The 22,015-nt window shown below is 35.9% G+C and overlaps 1 protein-coding gene across 2 annotated transcripts in view; it reads left to right on the plus strand.

The window, feature by feature from the left end:
* RPGRIP1L (RPGRIP1 like) overlaps positions 1–22,015 on the plus strand; it is an 81,943-nt gene that overhangs the window by 30,992 nt on the left and 28,936 nt on the right. Inside the window, exons 11-21 of one of the 2 annotated variants that reach the window (XM_075715207.1) lie at positions 5,324–5,430; positions 5,662–5,712; positions 6,950–7,129; positions 7,772–7,889; positions 8,964–9,416; positions 11,011–11,162; positions 13,457–13,823; positions 17,335–17,549; positions 18,756–18,839; positions 20,502–20,573; positions 21,785–21,959. In XM_075715207.1, coding sequence (XP_075571322.1) covers positions 5,324–5,430; positions 5,662–5,712; positions 6,950–7,129; positions 7,772–7,889; positions 8,964–9,416; positions 11,011–11,162; positions 13,457–13,823; positions 17,335–17,549; positions 18,756–18,839; positions 20,502–20,573; positions 21,785–21,959 — 1,974 coding nt within the window. The remainder of the gene's footprint in view (positions 1–5,323; positions 5,431–5,661; positions 5,713–6,949; positions 7,130–7,771; positions 7,890–8,963; positions 9,417–11,010; positions 11,163–13,456; positions 13,824–17,334; positions 17,550–18,755; positions 18,840–20,501; positions 20,574–21,784; positions 21,960–22,015) is intronic. The other variant, XM_075715208.1, reaches the window with a different exon arrangement.

Consider the following 22,015-nt stretch of genomic DNA (forward strand, 5'->3'; position numbering starts at 1 on the left):
ACCTGGGCACACTGCTGGCTCATGTTCAGCTGGCTGTCAACCAACACCCCCAGGTCCTTTTCCAACAGGCAGCTTTCCAGCCACTCTTCCCCAAGCCTGTAGTGTTGCATGGGGTTGTTGTGACCCAAGTGCAGGACCCGGCACTTAGCCTTCTTGAACCTCATACAGTTGGCCTTGGCCCATCAGTCCAGCCTTTCCAGATCCCTCTGCAGGGACATCTTACCCTCGAGGAGATTGACACTCCAACCCAGTTTGGTGTCATCTGCAAACTTACTGAGGGTGCACTCAATCCCCTCATCCAGATCATTGATAAAGATATTAAACAAGGCTGGCCCCAAAACAGAGCCCTGGGGAACACCGCTCATGACCGGCCGCCAACTGGACTTAACTCCATTCACCCCTATTCTCTGGGCTCAGCCACCCAACCTTTTTTTTACCCCGTGAAGAGTACGCCCATCCAAGCCATGAGCTGCCAGCTTTCCAAGGAGAATGCTATGGGAGACTGTGTCAAAGTCCAGGTAGATAACCCCTGCATCTTGAGTAGATACTGTAATACCCTTCAAGGCCTATGTATCTAGGACTTGATTACAAAACTTAGGCAGTATAAATTTCTTTAATCACATATTTCAGAGTATCTGCCTTTACTGCACATCCCTTTTTTAAGTTCAGCAGAAGACCTGAAATACTGTTTGTCTTAACCGACTGCCTGGAACTAGTGTAGAAATACTGTCTTGTCTACCCTTTGTAGTTTGGCATATGAATCTTTTTTCAAAGCTTCTTTTCCAGGACTAAGAAAGATGTTAAAATAAATGAAGTCTGGAAAATTCTTAATGCTACAGGAGACTAACATCATCTTGCTTCTTTCCATGTCCTCCTTCAGTATTTCTCTTTTAGAGTGATCATGTAATTTGGATCTGAATTTTTAGTAGTACTTTTCTGTCCATAACTTCATGTGTTTTGTAATACTTGGAAGAAATGCATTTAGACAGAAAACAAAGTAAGTTATTTCACATTGTGACTATGTTTCCCCTTTTTTTTAGAATACAGTATTTGCAGATGCTTTAGCATACTTCCCCCTGCCCTGTTTCCCTTAGTCATTTATTCTTGTGTTTCTTGTCTTTTCGATATCTCCCAGATTCTCAGCGATAAATTACAATAGCTCTTTGGCTCATGTTCATTGTATCTTCCTGACAGTGTTGTTTTATACAAGTCTCAAAAGACTGAGATAAGCTAATACAAAATCAAAGTTGAAACAATTACTATAGCAAGGATTGGTGTCACTTAACCTCATAAATTCATACGGTGTGTGTCTTGATTTGGTAATATTTATGTCTAAATAATTTTTATTTTTCATTAATATAATCTTATGTCTTGCTGCATTTGTTGTTCATAGTTATAGTACTCTTTTACACAGATTACACTATTTACTAACTGAAGTTTTTTTACAATTGTCTTAATGGACAAATATTTATTCTGTGTCCTTAAAAGCTGACATGTGAAATATATGAGTAAAAATTATATTTTACTCCCTAAATATTGTTCTTCTGTCCATAAAACTACCCAAAAAAATCAGCATAAAAACAGTTCCAGCTTTATTCCATGAGCTAACAAAGAAGGCAATCCTGTTGCCCTAAATCGGACCTAGGCAAATAGAGGGTTTGGCAAGGAAGAGGAGGAAGGCAGATGCTCTTGTACTTGATCTAGGTAGATTATAGGATAGTAAGCAAAACAGGTTTCAGTTGTCTTGGATGTGTGTACTTTTTATTTACAGGGAAAGACAGTGACATTTTTCTTATCTTCTCTTCTACCTGGATGGTAGTGGTTGGTCTAAAAGAACTCTTTCTGTGAATTTATGTAGGAGGTGAACAAATGTGGAGGATTTTGCTGATTAAGATTCTGATTATTTTGATGTTTTGCAAATATGTACAAATATTTAATGTGGAAGACACCTGTGTGAGTTTATTCAAATTCTGATTTTGAATGGGATTGCATATATTGGCACAATATGTATTTTGATTACAGCTGAGAAGAGTGTTACTGCATAGTCCCTTAGGCGTCTTATAAGGTCCTTATCAACACAGAGGGCTATCTGCAACTTTTTAGTCTGCTTCCACTCGTGACTCTATAGCCTTTTACACAAGCTGCTGTGGCAGTGTTTTCCAAAACCTCCAGGGCAGTGGTTTTCCCTCTTTCTTGTGCTGCTACTGTCATAGCCTTGCTACTGAAAACCGTTATATTATTGTGATATGTCCTTGTGGGATGTGGTCACCAATGGTGTGAGAATCGTCTCTTCTCTCCTCCCTCTTCTTCCTCTTCAGTTGCAGCTTTTGGGTTAAATTAGGGGAAGCAAGCTAAGCAGCAGCCAGCATGCAGCACCAACCCTGATCCAAGTGTGCTCCAATCAGTGCTGATAGTATTGTAAGCGGAAACAACTAATAGAGAGTTCAAGTGGCTCCTGATGAAAAACTGTAGTTATATGGGAAAACTGAATGGCAGAATCCTCCTGTCACTTCTGTTCCCTAAAGGCTATTGCAGAAGTATTCCTTTTCCTCCTGCCTCTTTCCCTGCATGTCTTGCATTTTTATCTTTGGTTGGGATCATAGAAACATGGCCTGTTGAGAATCTGAAGAGGCAACATGGACAGTGCTAAGGTAGACTGAGTTGTGCTATTGACAGATTGGCCCATTTTGGTTCAACAGGCTGTCAAAATTGCCTCAACTTGAAAAAAGCTAGTTTCCTTTCTATATACCATTTACAGTTTTGAAGTTAACTTTTTAAGCAACAAGTGTGAATGAGTATTAAGCATGTGCACAAAAAACTTTGCTGGGGTTCATGTTATAAAAAGAGTGGACTGAGCTTGCTGCTCTTGTCAGAAAATTCATGACAATGAGATAGAAGTACTTGAGGAGGGATGTCTTGTCTCTTTATCCCCAGAAAAAGTGCCAGTTTGGATCTCAGTTTATATTGGAGGGGAAAGAAACAACATCAGCATGAGGGGCCTTTTTCTCTGTGGGAGACCTCCCAACAGATATAGGTCTTGCGGGTATATTATTTGGGAGAGTCCAGAAGACTCAATCGCTGATAAGTGTTTCACCATCTTTTATGTAGGCCTGCCTTCTCTGCCCATTCACAAGGCTTATTTTAATTGTTTTTTTATTTGCTTTCTAATTTTTATCCCTTAGTGTTTCTGATTATATTTTCTTCTCAATTGCACAAATGCGTTACATTTTCATAGTAACTGCAGAGAATTAAAACCTTACTAGTGATTATGTGTTTGAATTGAAAGTGACTCTTGTGGAGTCCCAACACATGTATGAGTCAGGCTACTGTGTATAGGAGCAATGGCATTACAGATGATTCATTTTTAGTGAAGATGTCATTTGATATATAAATTCTGCAAAATTAAAACTCACCTGATGTCAATTTTTGAAACATTTCGAAACCCTTTATGCTAGCATCTCAGCCACCTGTTTCCTGCTGAGTTCAAACCTCTAAACTGAAAAGCTATTTTGTAAAAATAGCGAAGTTGTGCATCATGCCCTGAGGATCAGCAGAAAAGATTCCAGCATTAAAAAGACATTGTGGAGTATTTTGTTGAAAGCAGTAGAATATATTCTCACCTAAGTATGTAATGTTTTACCAATCAACTCCCACGAGTGCAGATGGGAATTATAAAGGCTAATACTTGCACATCAGTTTGACAGTTAACATTTATATCATTCTGACCTAAAATATGAATTCACAGTATTTAAGTACATGGTATGAGAATATAACTTTGGGACTTTCAAAAAACACGGGGGAAAAACGAAAGGAGAAAAAACATTGTTATCAAGAGAATAAGGAGTTTGGCCAGGGGAGGAGAGTGAGAGAGTACTTTTGTTCCGTAGAAACCTCAATGATTTTGAGAAAAGCTTGCTTTTAAAACTTCCATGTGAAAGAATGTATGTTGTTATAAGTAAATTATTTTGCCTAATCCCGAAGTTTTTTCTTACATCTTACTGAGAAATCATTGTGGATGTAGCTATCCGTTAGTGGGTATTTGCATAAAATCTGTGTAACCTTCTACCGGTAAGTTTAATGGTGTTTAGTCATTCAGATTGACAATGAGGTTTATATCCTCTATATTCCCTTCTTCCCTCCCTCCCCCCAAACCAGAAAGCTGTACCTAGTTGGGCATAGTTCGGCTGCCTGGCCGAAAAGGACCTGGGGGTGCTGGTTGACAGCCAGCTGAACATGAGCCAGCAGTGTGCCCAGGTGGCCAAGAAGGCCAAAAGCATCCTGGCTTGTATCAGGAATAGTGCGGCCAGCAGGAGCAGGGAAGTGATTGTCCCGCTGTACTCGGCACTGGTGAGGCTGCACATGGAATACTGTGTCCAGTTTTGGGCCCCTCAATACAAGAAGGACATTGAGGTGCTGGAGCGTGTTCAGAGAAGGGCAACGAAGCTGGTGAAGGGTCTGGAGCACAGGTCTTATGAGGAGCGGCTGATGGAACTGGGGTTGTTTAGCCTGGAGAAGAGGAGGCTGAGGGGAGACCTTATCGCTCTCTACAGCTACCTGAAAGGAGGGTGTAGTGAGGTGGGTGTTGGTCTCTTCTCCCAAGTAGCTAGTGATAGGACGAGAGGAAATGGGCTCAAGCTGTGCCAGGGGAGGTTTAGGTTGGATATTAGGAAGAATTTCTTCATGGAAGGGGTAGTCAAGCATTGGAACAGGCTGCCCAGAGAGGTGGTGGAGTCACCATCCCTGGAAGAGTTCAAAGAATGGGTAGACGTGGCACTTTGTGACATGGTTTAGTGGGCATGGTGGTGTTCAGTTGGTGATTGGACTGATGATCTTAGAGGTCCTTTCCAACCTTAATGATTCCTAGTTTTTACTTTCATTATAAATGATCAAGCCACCAAGCCAGGAGACATGAAAATGCTACTCTGCCCTTAATTGGTTTAGTGGTGGACTTGGTAATGTTAGGTTAATGGTTGGACTGGATGATCTTAAAGGTCTTTTCCAACCTAAACGATTGTATGATTCTATGATTCTATATCTTTCCGTTCAGAAATACACAGCATGTAGATTTTTTGATGCTGTAGGTTCCCTTGTAATGAAAGTAAGAATGTTTTGCTTTTTTAATCCGTACACCTATACCAGATCAGAGGAGCAGTTTTCTAGCCCTCTCTTTCTGTTTGTTAATACCAAGGATTTCCCGGTACAAAATAAATTAGTTTCTACATTTTAAAATAAAATTTTCATGCATAAGTTAATATGAAAAAACAAGTTTATAATTTTTATAATTATGTTTAAGTAGAATATTTTGTTCTTTTTCTATGTTAAGACCAAAAGGAAAAGCTGATGCAAGAGAATAAAGACCTGCAGCTATGCTATCTGGAACATAAGCAACAACTAGATGAACTGAAAAATCGCGTGAAGTTTTTGACCAAGGTGAACTCTGTTTCTGTTTAGACTATAAGCAAAAAAACCCATTCTGTGTTTTATGCATATTGCAAATACTTCTTGAAAGTAAAAGAATACAGAAATATAACAGTGTTTGTTTATTCATGATATCAAGCAAAATGTCATGTATAGTGAGAATGCATCTTGTTATTCTGAATGTATTTCTTCGATATTCGTTCACATCTGATAACACCTTTTCATTAAGTATTTCTGTTTCAGGAAAGTGATATTGATGTGGCAGAACTCAGTGAAGCCCTCTTGCTTATAAAGGTAGGTTAGAAAGAATGAGCGTATGGGGGGGGTGGAACTAGATGAACTTTAAGGTCCCTTCCAACCCAAAACATTCTGTGATTCTATATATTTTGCATTTCTTCTTTTTTTTCCTCTTTTTTTTTTTTTTTTTTTTTTTTAAACCCTTGGTTGACCATTACATGTTTTCTACACAATGCCTGGGATTTTCAAGGGCTGAATTATTTGTCCGTCTTTTAGTAGTTAATGCTTCAAGCTCATATGTGCACTTTTGTCATTTTTCAGTTACAGTGAAGCAGAAGGGAAGATGAAAAAATTGCCAGGATGGAATCTAGAGTTATGTATATAATTCGTTATAACATCAAAAGTGAATTAAACCAGATTCACAAGCATTTTTTAAAAAACCTTACTTTTTCTCAGTTAAATGACTTATCACACCATCTTGTTCTTTCTATAATGTTTATTAAAAAAACATTTTTGTTTATTAATTCTGTAATTTATGGGAACGTACTATAAGCATGGAAGTTCTAAAATGCGATACAGTGATGCTTAGCAACTTCTCTTTGTTTATTAAACAGAAGAACAAAACCACCCAGAAAATGTTACAATTTTTTTTTTTTTTGCACATAAGTTGTAATTTTTATTGCTTACAGCAAAACTGAAAATGACGTGGGGGTAGGGGGAAGAAATCAGTGAAAAAATAAGTTTGCATTAAGTTTCCACTGTTCCAGTGACTTAAGTTTTATTTTCTTGAGGAAGTGTTTACTGTAAATAGAACCTTTTTCTGCTACTGAAATGCAAATGATAATTCTATAATGATAATGAAAAAAAGAAAGAAAAAACGCAAAACCTAGATGAAAATTAAAACCCCAGTATTAGTAACAGAAGCAGTGTAGACTTGAGAATAATAATTCAGGTTTTGTACATTTACTGACGGATTATTAATTATATAAAAGGCAAATATATTAAGGGGTTTGTATTTTCATTGGATAGACAGGAGTGATTGCTTCTGAATATCTCATACATTTTAATTGGTTCCTGATAATCACAAGATTACATTGCTGAATACAATCCTGACACTTACTGGTCAACCTCATTCCTTTTTTTTTGTGTTACCACATGCTCAGAATTTACAAAGTTAATCTTACCATGTTATTGTTGTTCCAAAATGATATCCCAGTGTTGCATTTAACCAGGCACAAATACATCCAAATATTTTGGAAAAGTTTTTTCTAGTAATTTTTCAAATTTGCTCCAGGTTCAAAAGCAGCAGAAGAATGGGGACCTGATGTTTTTGGAAAAAGTAGATGATGATATCCATAAAGATTTAGAACACTCCATGCGGGAGCTGCAATTAACGCATGCAGAAACAGTGCAAGAACTTGAAAAGACAAGGAATATGTTAATTGTGCAGCACAAAATTAACAAAGATTACCAGGTACTAAACTCTACTCACACTGGAAAGTAACCTGATAATAAGATTTTAACATTACTAGCACTGGAATTTGTCATAACTAAGACTTGCAAATTCATCAGAAAAGCCAGTCTGTTTACAGGTAAATTAACATAAGATTTGCTGTTGTTGAAAGTATTTTTTAAAAAGATCAAAATGACTATAACTTTAGTCTTTTAACTCACCCTGATCAGAGCCCTCAAACCATGCCTTCTTGGGATTATCTCTGAGCTCTTATCAGGTCCTCACAGGAAAAATAGTAAGTGTACTTATCAAATAAGCTTCCTTTTACATAACACTCTGCTTTTACTCTCTTGTGCTGGGTTTTGCAGATCATATTTTTGAATTTTCATTCAATTAATCTAAGTTTAAAATAACAAAATCATTAAAGAAACTATTAGGAACATTGTCCTGAAAGAATAGCTAGTCTGTTTTTCTTAATAATGTTTTTAGATTTTGCTGAAATCCGAACTGATTGCTGTATTGCTAACTAACAATTGCTTCTATTTTTGTGTACTCTAAATGTTCTTTCCTCAAATCTAACTATTTTAATTTGTAGCCAAAAGCATGTGCAGCATCAGTGCAGACAAGCCTCAAAAGTCCTTTTTACATGCAAATTTTTTTCAGACTGAAGTAGAAGCAGTGACACAGAAGATGCAAAGTCTACAGAAAGACTATGAGTTAAAACTGGAACAATATGTCCATCTTCTTGATATTAGAGCTGCACGCATCAGAAAACTAGAAGGTCTGTGTAAAGTATATTCTTCTCTAATTTTTTTTATATTTTATCTCTTGCAAATTATTGTTGTAAATTTGTTCTTCAGTTGAAACACTTTTCCATTCCTAAAACTAGTAGAAAGGTCAGTTCTTTCATGGAAAATTATCTGTGTGCTGTTTCCTTGACTTAAATTATAAAGTTATTAATCAAACAAAATTCAACAAAGCAGTTTATGCTGCCGCTATTGCTGAATAAGAATAAAACTACCAAACATAGACACTTTTTATTCTTTTGGTTTTTTAAATAAATCATACATTTATGGTCAACCTTTTATTTTGCTGTTCTATCATTACATAATCATTTTATGTGTTGCTAAAAATCCCAAAGTCATGGTATAATATACCTACGGAATATTTCAATATGATGAATTTAAAATGCTGTTTCAATGGCTTCAGTATGTAAAAGGTGCATAGGAAGCCTGAAATAGGATATCTTACGAACCCCAATTGTCATAACAATTTTTATATTTTGTCTCCAAGTTGCACCCCGTGTACTAAAGGACTGCGTGATGATTTATGTCCTAACTTTGTAAGCATTTGTTCACCATTTACCACCAGTGAGGCTGGGCAACATGTAAAGGTCTTTGCTGATAGTTCTGTCCACTCAAGATATTACAGAGGTTGAAGTCAGATGTATTCTTTCTTTCCCTGGCAAATTTAGTTCAACCCTCCAAAAATATGTATCTTAAGTCTCTGCTACATTTGCGTAGTGATACTTATTTTGATCATTGTGTGAGACTTCTGAATTTTTGCTTGTTAAGTCCCTTGTAATCTGTTATTAATTCTTAGGGGCCTGTGTCTATTTTTATGTATATTGAAGCAGTTCCATTGTGGAGATATTCTTGATTGTTGTCAGTGTGCTAAATGAGCAGTAGATGTATGATTTTAAATGTGTGATTTCTTGTTTGGTGACACCTTTAAGAAAGTAACATTGTTAATAAAATTGAATTACGCTTTTTTCTTCTCCACTCAGTCATTAACTGTATTTGATTTTTAAACAAGATGGTCGTATTTTAGCTCTATTTTATTTTATTTGTTGCAGCCCAACTAAGAGATATTGTCTATGGTACAAAACCGCATAAATCTAGACCAGAAATATTGCCAGGCGATCCAGTGGATGAATTTGATGAAATTTTACATTTAGAAAGAGGAGAGAACCTTTTTGAAATTCATATCAGCAAAGTGATCTTCTCTTCTGGAGCTATGCATGCTTTTGGTGACCATGAACCTGCAACTTTTTGTACTTATGCATTCTATGACTTCGAACTTCAGACAACCCCAGTAGTTTATGGGCGTACCCCATCATATAACTTCACTTCTCAGTATCTTGTGCAGGCTGATGACTGCTTCTTGTATTATATACAGCGAAACAGCATCACACTTGAGGTTCATCATGCATATGGCACAGATTATGAAACAGTTGCTGATTGTCAACTGAAGTTCCATCAAATCTTGGAAAACAATGGGAAGATCTACAGCACAGCAAATTTAGTTGGTAATTAACATATCAAAAAGTATTCTGTTTGATGTAGTATTGTAAGTGACAATTAAGTAATGTGTATTTGGCCAACAATGAATTTGTGTATTACTATTTCAAAAGAAAAAGGGTTTACACACCATGATATTTCCTGTTGGACATGCAGCATGTTGTGGTGATTCTGCCAACAGTTGTGAGAAAGCTCTGACAGGTGCAATTTTGCTCATGGTGGCTGAGGACAAAGATGATGTTAATACAGTGGTCATGAAGTACATGACATTAGAACTATGTGACATGCTGGAAATGGCATTAGAGAATCTTGTCTGATAACAGCAAGTGATTCTTTGTCTTGTATAAGGGTTACTTGCAAAGTGTTACTACTACACATGTAAAGAATTTTAATAAAAGATAGTATCACCTTACTCAACAGAATTATACAAAAACAATATGGAGAAAACTAGTTAGTAGAGCAGTGTACTTGATTGCATTCTAGTACTATTCATATGTTAGAATTTCTCCATGAATACTATAGAGAAGATATTTTAAAATAAGAATGATATTCTTTTTCATTTTGCTTTATTTTATGTATTGTTAATTCTGTTTGAGTTGTTTAATACAAGTTTCTTTCATCCTCTGAGACTGTTATTGATACAAGGGGGCCCTGCTTGCTTCAACTCTTCAACTGTGAAACATACAGTAATTTCAGTGAAGTCTTGTAATATATTTAAATTAAATTAAATTATTCTGCTTTTGTATATGCAATTTCTCTGCTTGGTAAATATACATTAAAAACAAAAACAATTCTGCATTGTAAGACTTTCAAACATCAGTGCTTTATATCTGGCCCAAATGTCATGAATATATCCTGTCATTCCTTATCAATAAATAAAGGAAGAAGTGGTTCCAGTGTTTGTAAATTAAACTGATGAGTCAGAGGTCTTCATATAATAGTCGTAGGGCATCAAAAAGGTGCAAATGATGGTGATTACAGTTAATAATATTCCATACAGTAGCATAATCTATGGGGGAGTTGGTTTAGGTTTTGTGCATTTTTTTCCTTTTAATTTAATTCAGTGGTTTAAAATAATTTTAAGTTATCCCAGACAAGACTTTTTTAAGAAGTGCATAATATTCTGTGCTGCTTACTTGTTCTTTTAGAAGTATTTTGTCAGATCAGTATATTCAGAGACCTCTAATTGCCCGCTTTTGTCAAAAATCTGATTTAGTAAGCCATTATAAAGTGGTATTTTAGCCAATAATTTAAAGTGCATACCACTTTATGGGACATTTCCAACTGTTGACATACAAAACTGTCCTGAAATTATTTGCCTTAAAGACATTAAAATAATGAACTTGACTTGACTCTATAGCTTGGATGTTAAATATTGCAGATTACAATATGAAAAAATGGTCATGTTTCAGTTTTGGATCTTACATGTAGAGCCACAGGAGTTGTTTCTAACATGAACTGCACATCTCGTGTCACTAACACTGTCATAATGCATAGTCACAAGTAACTAATTTTTAATTTGTGGCATTTACTAGCTTTTGACTTAAGTACTTTAATGTTGAAAAGAAAATTAATGCAATCCCATATGTATTTATTCCTTAGGAATCAAAGGAAACGTTCAAAATTATGGTACCGTAGAATACTGGATCAGGTTACGAGTTCCTATGGATCAAGCTATTAGTCTCTACAAGGAGAGGTCTAAGGCTCTGGGGTACGCAACATCTGATTTTAGGGAACACGAACAACCATCCCAGGTATGTTTGGGCTTGTACTTCATAGTTTTGATAGAAAAACTGTTCAAAATTACTTTTTCAGTTCAAATAGTTTACTTCAAGTCTTGATATGTTCAAGGTTAACAAAGTTAAAGGTTCTTGAACTGGAAAATACCTTTAGCAGCTGAATGACGTGTTTTTCATATAAAGAGATAAAGAACCAGTTGAATTATAGCTTTCCTGAAGAGACAAGGTCTTAAACTTGTTATTTATTTTTATTGAAATTGTCACTAGAATATTTGAAATTATTATATTTAGTTTTCTTAGCCTCTAAGTGCCAGATTTTGTTAATATTTTGTTCTAGTACAATATTGAGGAATGTTAAACCAACTGGGCATCAGATCAGTATAACCGGTGAAACGGTTGTTCAGAAAGGTCTCAAACTTCTTAATGTTCACATATTATGAGATTGAGATTATTTCACTTCTTTTTTAGCTGGATAATGAAGAGAATTTTGATAATATAATGCACTGTATAATCATGTTTAATAAGGGTCACAGACAGAAAAAGAAGAGACTTTCAGGCATCTTTAAAAATTGTTTAAGAAATAAAACAATTGGTTTGAAATGTATAAATTAAAACACTTTAGAGTTTTTAACAGGCAAATTTTTTTTTATCTATAGCTGTTTAAATTGCTGTAAGTCTGGAGTAACTCTATTGATTTATATTATACCATAATGTAAATTTATATTATAGTAGATTGTCAATGTATTCCTTGATGTAATCTGAAAAGTATGTTTATTGTATGAATTCTATTAAAGGTCAGTGTAGGTATTTTCTGAATAACTTCATGTTTGATACCATTGTAACATTTGCTTTAAATCTGATTTTTAAAAGAATCAAAGGTAACTCGCGAAATCTGGCCATTTGTTAAAATGCCAAGATTTGTTATTTAGTTTTTGCTATTTTTTGATTATGTTATTTCTAGCTGTGTTACCAATCCAAACACACTTGAAAGGTAAGGCATGTGGAACAGAGCATTTTGTTGTAATTATTGTAAAATTGCAAATTCAAACATGGCAACTGAAATATATTGATAATACAGTAGAAAATAAAATTGGAAAAATGGCAGAAATGAGGTACAGCTTCTACAGAGCTGTTAGAAACACGCAGTTTTGAAAAATGTCATATATGTATAGCAGATGGTTACATTATGTTAAGGGTTCTGTCAATCTGCAGCTGCAAAAGTAGCTTCAGTTGTGAGTTCCAAAATTTAAGCTTTCACTAGTTAAACATACATATAAAATTATCTGTCCTATATAGCTGCAGAAATCATGGAAACGTGATCTGTGCATAAACTGCTATAATTTTTTTTTTTTTTTCCAGTTCTGTATGTAGCCAGAAATAGTAGTCTTAAGGTTTTACATTAAGGACTTCAACTGTCATGTTTGGTTTTCTCATTAACTATTTCAGTCCGGATTATTTACTCAAAATAGTTTAACATTTTATCATGCAAAATCAAATTGATACATGTTTCCCCATATACCAGAAGACAGAACTCTGGCTTCTGCAAGCAAGATAATTATGTACAATTAATGAAAATAGCTGTGACATATTACAGTAAAAAAGAAGAGCCTTTTGAGATCAATTTAGATGTGGATTACTCATTTAAGATAGGCATGTTATTTGTTTTCTTCTAATTCTTTAATTTTTATTAAAATGAATTTCCCAGTTTGCCAACTATGGGTTCCAGAGTATGTACAAGCCATGCTGATAGGTGATTAAAAAAAATTGTTGTATCATTGAGCTTTTTATTTTATTTCAAACATTTATTATTACTCTTCACATGTTGATTTCTAATTTTTTTAAATTGTTTATGTAGGTATGTGAAAGAAAAAAACAGAGGAATATGCAGTGCAATTTTAATTATTGAAAAGTATATGTATAAAAGGGACTACAGTTACAAAATTTTCTTGACACAGAATAGCTGTCAAGATCAGAATCCTTAACTTTAAAGTGGCACTAGATAAGAATCACTCTTAAAACTGTGATCTTCACTGCTTTGTAGATAATCAAACGACAAGTAGATCATAAAACTTTAGAAGAATAAAGCAAATAATCACAGACCTGAAAGGATTAGCCTCTTATTTCCTCATACCAATGACCCAAGAGAGATGTCATTGTATTTATAGAACAAGTAATATTTTGACATATAAAATTAGACAGTAGTTGGAGTGTCATTGAAATAATCAGTTATTGTTCTATTTATATAGTTCTTAGAATTCACCATCATAAGAATTCTAATGTTTTTAATTTAACTTCTTTTTCATTTAAAGCAGCAGATACTCAGAACTGCCCAAGTCAGCACTTCAACAGATGGCAATTTAAATGAACTCCACATTACAATAAAATGTTGTAACAATCTACAATCCCGAAAAAAACATCTTCAGCCAAATCCTTATGTTGTCTACAAGTTCTTTGATTTTGCAGACCATGATACTCCCATCATTCCTAGCAGCAACAACCCACAAATAGATGACCATATGTATTTCCAAGTGCCAATGAATGCAGATTTAGACCGATACCTAAAATCAGAATCCATAACCTTTTATGTATTTGATGACGGTGAAACGGAAGAAGGTGCTTATGTAGGGAAAGCCAATGTGCCTCTTATTTCTTTAGCACATGACAGATCTGTCTCAGGTAAGAATTAGACCTCTTTAAACTTAACAAAATCTTCACTTCCTGTTTCGTATCTCTTTAAATCTCTTTAAGAACCAAACTAAAGAAAGGCTCTTCAGAGGGATCTGGAAAGGCTGGACTGATGGGCCGAGGCCAACTGTATGAGGTTCAAGAAGGCCAAGTGCCGGGTCCTGCACTTGGGTCACAACAACCCCATGCAACGCTACAGGCTTGGGGAAGAGTGGCTGGAAAGCTGCCCAGCGGAAAAGGACCTTGGGGTGTTGATCAACAGCCAGCTGAATATGAGCCAGCAGTGTGCCCAGGTGGCCAAGAAGGCCAACAGCATCTTGGCTCATATCAGAAATAGTGTAGCCAGCAGGACTAGAGAAGTGATTGTCCCCCTGTGCTCGGCACTGGTGAGGCCACACCTGGAATACTGTGTCCAGTTTTGGGCCCCTCAATACAAGAAGGACATTGAGGTGCTGGAGCATGTCCAAATAAGAGCAACGAAGCTGGTAAGGTGTCTGGAGCACAGGCCTTATGAGGAGCGGCTGAGGGAACTGGGGTTGTTTAGTCTGGAGAAGAGGAGGCTGAGGGGAGACCTTATCACTCTCTACAGCTACCTGAAAGGAGGGTGTAGTGAGGTGGGTGTTGGTCTCTTCTCCCAAGTAGCTAGTGATAGGACGAGAGGAAATGGGCTCAAGCTGTGCCAGGGGAGGCTTAGATTGGATATTAGGAAGAATTTCTTCATGGAAGGGGTAGTCAAGCATTGGAACAGGCTGCCCAGAGAGGTGGTTGAGTCCCCATCCCTGGAGGTATTTAAAAGACATATAGATGTGGTGCTTAGGGACATGGTTTAGTGGTGGACTTGGCAGTGTTAGGTTTATGGTTGGACTGGATGATCTTAAAGATCTTTTCCAACCTATATTATTCTATGATTCTGAAACCCCGTATCATTCATCTACTGGCTTTTTCTGACAATTTTAAACTCCAGTCAAATCCTGGAAAGAAATTTTGCATCTCAGTGTTATTTAAGTCATGGCTAGTGAAAAGTCTGTGTCAGAGCTTTGAAACTGGTGAATTTTTTTTTTAATGTAAACATTAAACTGCAAACATTAGAGAACAAAAAGACCAAGGTAGAGAAAAAGTTTTTAATATCTCTTCTGTTTACTAAGACAGTACTAACAAAATGTTTCAGTATTGTTGCATTTTAACTCAGATTTTGAAGTGGTGTTTGTTTTTGTGATTATCCATCAACTGCAATGAATCTGAACAGGATGCCTGTACCTTACAGGGTGGATTGCAATAGTAGGATTTTTTTCCCCTCATGATGTCTTCTGTGATTTAAGAAAAAGAAGTAAATATTTTCTTTAAAATTCACAAGTAAAAAAACCCAAACCTAATTAAAGGAACCTGGTGTCCAAACATTCCTTTATCATGGTCCTAACAAGTATGAAAAGTCTTTTAAATCCTTTTTTGTTGTCTATACTGGCCCAGGTATGGAATAATTATGATTTGATAAATAATTACAATTGGAATGATATGTCACTCTAGCACTGACTAAATTTAATTGCTAATCAATTATTGATGTTTTCTTTTTTGTTAGCATTTTAGTAATCTGTTTGCATCTGTCTTTTACCACTGTTTTTTGCCTTGAGAAGCCTACCAAATTTACCAGTTACATTTCTCACACTGCTATATTATGAGTATCTTTCATTATTAGGTAGGAAGGCCCTGTTAGTCTTAATGTCAGGTGGGAAAGGGTGGCTGAAACCTGACTTTCAAAATTTACTGCTTTTGTAACTGACAAGATACTGTGAAACAAAAATAGTAGGTGACTTGAAATAACTCTTGAAAAAAAACATCCTTTTTTTTACTCTTGTTCAAAAGTAACCTGGAAATACTTGATATCTCTTTTACTGGTCCTTTTTTATGTTCCAATAAAAATGTTTCCTGGCATATACATACTTTCTCCCACCTCCTTTTCTTCTGGTGTTGCTACTTTTTTTCAGGGCTAATATGCTAATTTAAAACATGGTTTCTTTCTCTGCATGGCTTCATTTTTTTCTTATTAGTTTCCTTTTCTAGTTTTGGCTAATGTACACTTAAAATAAATTAGAAAATTGACATGAGAAATCAGCCTCTTTGGGGGAAAAAAACAGATCAAGAGCTACACTTGGAAACTTAGAATCACTGTTGACTGGAACTCCTGATATGATCTAGTCCAACCTCCTGACCCCGTTAGAGCAAGTTGCTTAGGGCTTTGCCAAGTTAAATTTTGAATATCTCAAAGGACAGAGATCTAGTACCTGTCCGGTCAAACTGTTCCAATGTTTGATCACCCTCATAATAAAGACTTTTTCCTTACAGAGCTGGGATTTCCTATGTTCCAACTTGGGTCTGTTGGCTGTCCTCCTGCTGTGCAGCTCTGTTTCTGTCTTTTCCACACCCTCCTGTTAGGTGGCACTAAGATCCCCTCTGAGCCTCTTCTTCTGGAGGTTGAACAAATCACTTCTTTCAGCCTCTTCTATGTCATGTGCTCCCATGCCCTGAAGCTCTCTGTAGCCCTCCACTAGACCTGCTCCAGAATGTCAATGTCTTACTTGTGCTGGAGAGGCCAAAACTGGACACAGTATTCCAGATGCCATCTCACAGGTGTTGAATAGAGAAAGTATGAAACTTCCGTGGACCTGCTCGACTGCATTCTTGCTAATACAGTCCAAGGTGCAGTTGGCATTCTTTGCTGCAAAGACACAACTTAGCTGGCTTATATTATTTTTGTCAAACAGGACCAGCTCTTTTTCTGCAAGGCTACTTGTGGCCAGTCAGCCCTCACCCTGTACTGCTGCTTGGGGCTATTTCTGGGCTGATGCAGGACTTTGTATTTACTTTTGTTGAATTTCATGAGGTTTCTGTCAGCCCATTTTTCTACTGCGTGAATAGCAGCCCTGCCTTCAGTGCATCAAAGGCTCCCCGCAAGTTGGTATCAGTTACAAATTTACTATAGTGTTTATAATACAAAAGCTGCTTAATGATTATGTCACTGTCAAATATAATGTCATAAAATATTATTCCATAGTTATCCCATACAAATGGATAATAGGAGAAAATTTGCAAGTGAATTTAGGGTGTTTCTTCTTTGATAAAGATTTAGCAACTCACAGATTTTTAAAACCCTTATATTTTCTTTAACAAAAATTAGTATTAGTAAAACATGGAAGTGTTTTAGTTAGATCTTTTGAAAGATGTTGATGAGAATTAGTTATCTGGTATTGGATTATCTGAGAAACATACAGGACATCTTGAATGAACACAGTAGTCCAGTCCCTTCTAAATCGTGTATTTTTGAATGTCCCCAGCATTATATTGGATATATAGGGATCTACAAAACACAGTATTTTGACGCTATTTAGCTTCTAAATTGAAGACTATTAAGTTACTTCATTCCTGAATCTCATTCAGTTTTGCACTGCATTTTCTTGTATATGTATAGAATAAGATAATTTAGACAAGATTTGCATTTTTCTTTCAGGTACTTTTGAACTAACAGATTCTGAAAGACATGCTACTGGTACCATCACAGTTGAATTAAAATGGAAGTTTGTCTACCTACCACCAACTGGATCAACAGTGGCTGCAGACTTAGTGAATTACATTCAAAATGAGGAATCAATGGCAACTGAATTACTAGCAGAGGAAAAAATGCAGATTCCAGCCCTGTCTTCACCTTTTACTTCATCAGTGACAGTAAGTAATTTAACAAACTCACAGAAGTTAAGATATGTAAAAGACCTATTACAGCCGGTCACTTAGTTCTTCCCTGATGACCAGGATTTGTCCTTACTGTAAAAGAATGTGTAGTGCAAATACTTAATATAACCACCATCTCTGACTTCCTTTGGGAACTGAAATCTTTCTTGTGTCCGAAACTTTTTAAAGTCTTCTATAATGGTAGATAACTGGTTAGCTAAAAGGACAGAGGGAAAAGGGAGGAGAAATAATAAATATTAAATGTCTTCCCTAGAAATTTAGTGCTTATTAATTCTCTTTCAATGTAGATGTCCTGCATGAAATGTAGTCACATGCTTGTGCAACTTCAGGGCTACAATTGAAGTTTATGACAGTCATGACATCAGCTGTTGTTTCTGTGGTCTCTTAGAAACCCAGACAGAGCTCAGCTAGCTGGGGTAGCTTTGAGCCAAAGGAATCCTCAAGCAGCCAGACCCAAGCCATAGGTACAGACACGTAGGTGTATCTGCACCACATTCTTTGTTATTCTAGTGCCTGGAGCATGGTGCTGAGATACCCAATAGCTTCTCAATAATCACTCATAAATTATAAGTAGTGTAAGGATTTTTTTTTGTGTATGAAAACCAGTGGAAATGGAGGATAATTTCTACCTTCATCAAGAGGGTAAAGTATGAAGAGTAATAAACCACGTTTTCTTTATTATTTCTTGTTTTTTGTATTATAACATTATGACAGAAATATTTCTGGATCATTTTGTTAATTTTGCAACTATTACCAGTCTCTTTTCTGTTTCTGTGTTAAAATTCTCCAAAGGGCATGGCATGAGGAAAGATGTCAAAGATATGGTAATCCTACAGAACAAGAAAAGTAATCAAGCACTCTATAGACGATAATAATAAATCATTCGACCACTTATACCACTGACTTCAGTCCTACAATTATTTCTCACCTGGAACTCACATTGCATTCCATAGGTGTTCTGTAGAGTTTTATATCCATTTCTGGCTGAATTCTGAGAGGTATCTCTGTTCGGGGGGGGTTGCTTATTCAAACAACATCTACATCATCTTGCCTGTTTAGAATTGAATTTAGTGCAGTTAGATTTGGCTTTGAGAAAAATTAGGGTCCCTCAAAATTTACTGTAAAATAAGATGGTTAGCATATGGCAATAAATGGTCTTCAACTATATTTGTTTTATTACAGAAACCAACACCCAAACCAAGGCAGCGTGCAGCTCAAACAGACAAGAAAGTATCTTTTCTGGATCTTAGTACAATACAGATGGCAGTAAGTTTTAAGTATTTTGCACGTGCATGTTGAAGCAAGAACGGCTACTTATGTCTCAGTGTGGACAATTTGTACAACTAATAATCAAGAACAGTCAATTATTTTAGCAGCACAAGACTGGGATGTCCCAGGCAATGAATGATAGCACAGTACTGCATATAGGTGGGGGATACAATACAGGGATATTTATGTGACACCCTCATAATTGCTTGCTATCCTCCACAGTTTACAAGCTTCAGCTTTCATAGACTTAGGGCAAATTCTAACAGGACCAATCAACTGTCTCTGCACTGTATTTCTCAGCTCTCTGGGTTATTAATTAAAGTGTCTGTACAGTGTACCACTTGCACAGACATGTAAATGGCTCTACAGAAACCACCTTGATCCAAACAGATCCTGAGTGTTGTGCTAATGAGAGACACAATTTGACATAGTTCAGAGTCATCTCTTAAACAAGGTTTATCAGCTGAGATTACACACACTGTGAAAACAATTACACTTCTGAACTTGGGATGCACTATCATCTATATCCTTCCAGAATCTAGGAGAGTCTGCATGGAGCTAACTCAAACATATCTGCTATATGGTGTGAATTTTCATTTGATCTTAAATAATCTGCCCTCAGAGAACAAAGAATAGGCTGTATTTACTCTGTTAATTAAATCCAGTAAGTTCAAGGTAGGTTCTTTAACAGCTAATTATAAAGGTTGTGAGTATTTTTATTAGTTAATAATATTATGTTGCAGTAATTAAAAACTAGCTGTGATCATTTTTTTCCATTTGTAAATGCCTTGGTTCGATTTATGTTTTGAAATGTTAACATCAGTTTTCAATTCACAGGTGGTTCTGCTATTGTTTATCTTACCATGACTAGAACTTTGTTTTGAGCCATACAGTATAGACTGGAAATAAGAATTAAGTCGATCTCTTGTATTTATTAACTTAAAAAAAAAGAAGGCAAATGTTGGTGAAATCAAATCTTTTGAGAGTTTAGATATGGAAAACTGAAACATCAGCTATATAGTTAAACACACAACATATCTTCAGTTGTGCAAATAGTAACTTCTCCAAGTTTGACGATTTTTTACAAAGTAGGATTTTCTAAGGGAGGCAGCTTCTCGGTCTCCCTCAGAAGTCTTCATTACTGGGTGGGCAGCTCCCCTAGCTGTTTTAAAAATTCAAGCCTCACTGTCTGGTTAGAGACAAAAGTACTATTAGAACTAAATAACAAAATAGCTGGGGCTTCTCTGATGTCTAAATCTTGTGGTGAAATGGCGAGAGTGTCCATGCAAGAGAATTAGAAGTTCAACAGATTAAAACTGTACAGGAACAGTCTGTTTCATTTTCCTGTTCATTTTCTGAATAGCAGAGAATCTCGTTCTTGGATATTAATGTGACACATGCCAAAGCAAATAGTTGTTTTCAGAAAAGGAAACTCAATAAAAAGTGGGATGAATGGTTTGACTCACCCAAACCATTTGTAAGAATTGTCCAGCCTCATAGGTAGAAGCTATAGCAGAGGATGGAAACAGTAATGGTAATGCAGGAAAGCAAAGGACATAATTTCCTGTCCAAATGCTTCTCCACCAGTAAATTTATACCTACTTTTGTGTGTTGTCTACTATAGATTAAAGGCTTCCCCTTATTTTACCCATAACTTAGGGCTCTGTTGTTGAAAATAACATGGAACCTGCACAGAAGATGAAGGCATCAAGAGTTCCAAGTGTTTCAGAGGTATAAGACTATTCAGATTTTGCGGTTTTATATAATATATTGCATTTGAATTCCATTGTGTATTATTTCTTCAGAGTCAGGCATCAAAAATTAAACTACAGTAAAGTAAGATCTCCAAAGCTTCTCTGAAATAGGAAAAAAGTGATTCGTTGTGATGACAATCTTCTTTTTTTTCTCTGAAAATTTTATCCACAAAATGCAGCTCTGTCACTGAAGGAATTAAAAAGAATGGCCAAACGTTTTCTAAAACACAGTGGTTATGACACATCATCTGTGCCAAGGAGGAGCATAAGAGACAAAAAGTCAATTTTCTATGATTTGAAAACTTCAAGGATAACCTTTATTCATAGAATAAGGCTCTTAAGTGTTTGTTAACATTGCTTTGCTTTGTGTGCCTCCAAATGTGTTAGAATAGAAATAACTCTTCAGGTCCAGTTTTGGAAAACTCGGATGTCCCATGGACAGCTGAAAGTTGTCTCATGGATTCTGAGGGTGGGAGGTGAGGCGTCAGTGTCTCTGCGGAAAATTCAGTCCTAGAGGAGAATTGTTGGATAATAAATAATGCATAGGTCTCCAGCAAACTTCCCTGGAAGATGCCATGTCTGTAATGTTATATCCATTGATGAGGTATTATTCCATGTAATTGTACTCTAAAAGAAAGAAGGGAATAAGATTACTTCAGAGTAAGTTATGCACTAAAGATATTTTACCTTAGATAACATGTTTGAGTTTTGTAGCAAAGCAGATTCTTTTTGATATGATTTTAGTTGGCTTTTGAAACAGAAAATATTGTATAATTTAAGTTATAAAACTGCCAACTGAGTAAGGTGGTGGTGGTTGGTTTGGGGTTTTTTTGGGTTTGGGGTTTTTGTTTTGGTTTGGTTTTTTTTAAACTGAGTATTGTAGAACTGAAAGAGCTGAAATATAAATGAGTCTGGAAATCTAACAGGCTGTATATGTGTTGACAGGTACCAAATGATTTTAATAGTTATGTTTTCACAAACATACATCGTTAGAGAATTGTCTTTCTACTGTATCAATTATTTGTTACTGCGGTTGATGACTTCTCATTGATTGCGACACTGCATAAGCAATATAATTGTTTAAAGCCTATGTATAATGAATGTGAGCCATAACTCTTCACGTTTTGAAATTTAGTAACTTTTACTATTCAAGGAGTGTTATAAAGACTGTAAACTTATTTTAACAAGGTTAAACAAGAGGATAAACAAGAAAGGCCAGCGGATGATAAGGTGAAGGAGATGGCTGAAGAAATTCAACAGGAAAAAGAAGACCTCTCACATCTGTCAGAGGGGCACTTGGCCGACCAAAGCTCAGTTACCTCTGGAGATGAGACAGAAATAACTGAAGAATTGGAACCAGAAGGTAGAATTCATTTTTATGAATAAGTAACTGTATGTTCTTAATAAATCTATGTCTCT

Source organism: Pelecanus crispus, chromosome 8, assembly GCF_030463565.1.
Source record: "Pelecanus crispus isolate bPelCri1 chromosome 8, bPelCri1.pri, whole genome shotgun sequence".
In the NCBI taxonomy this organism is placed as follows: Eukaryota; Metazoa; Chordata; class Aves; order Pelecaniformes; family Pelecanidae; genus Pelecanus; species Pelecanus crispus.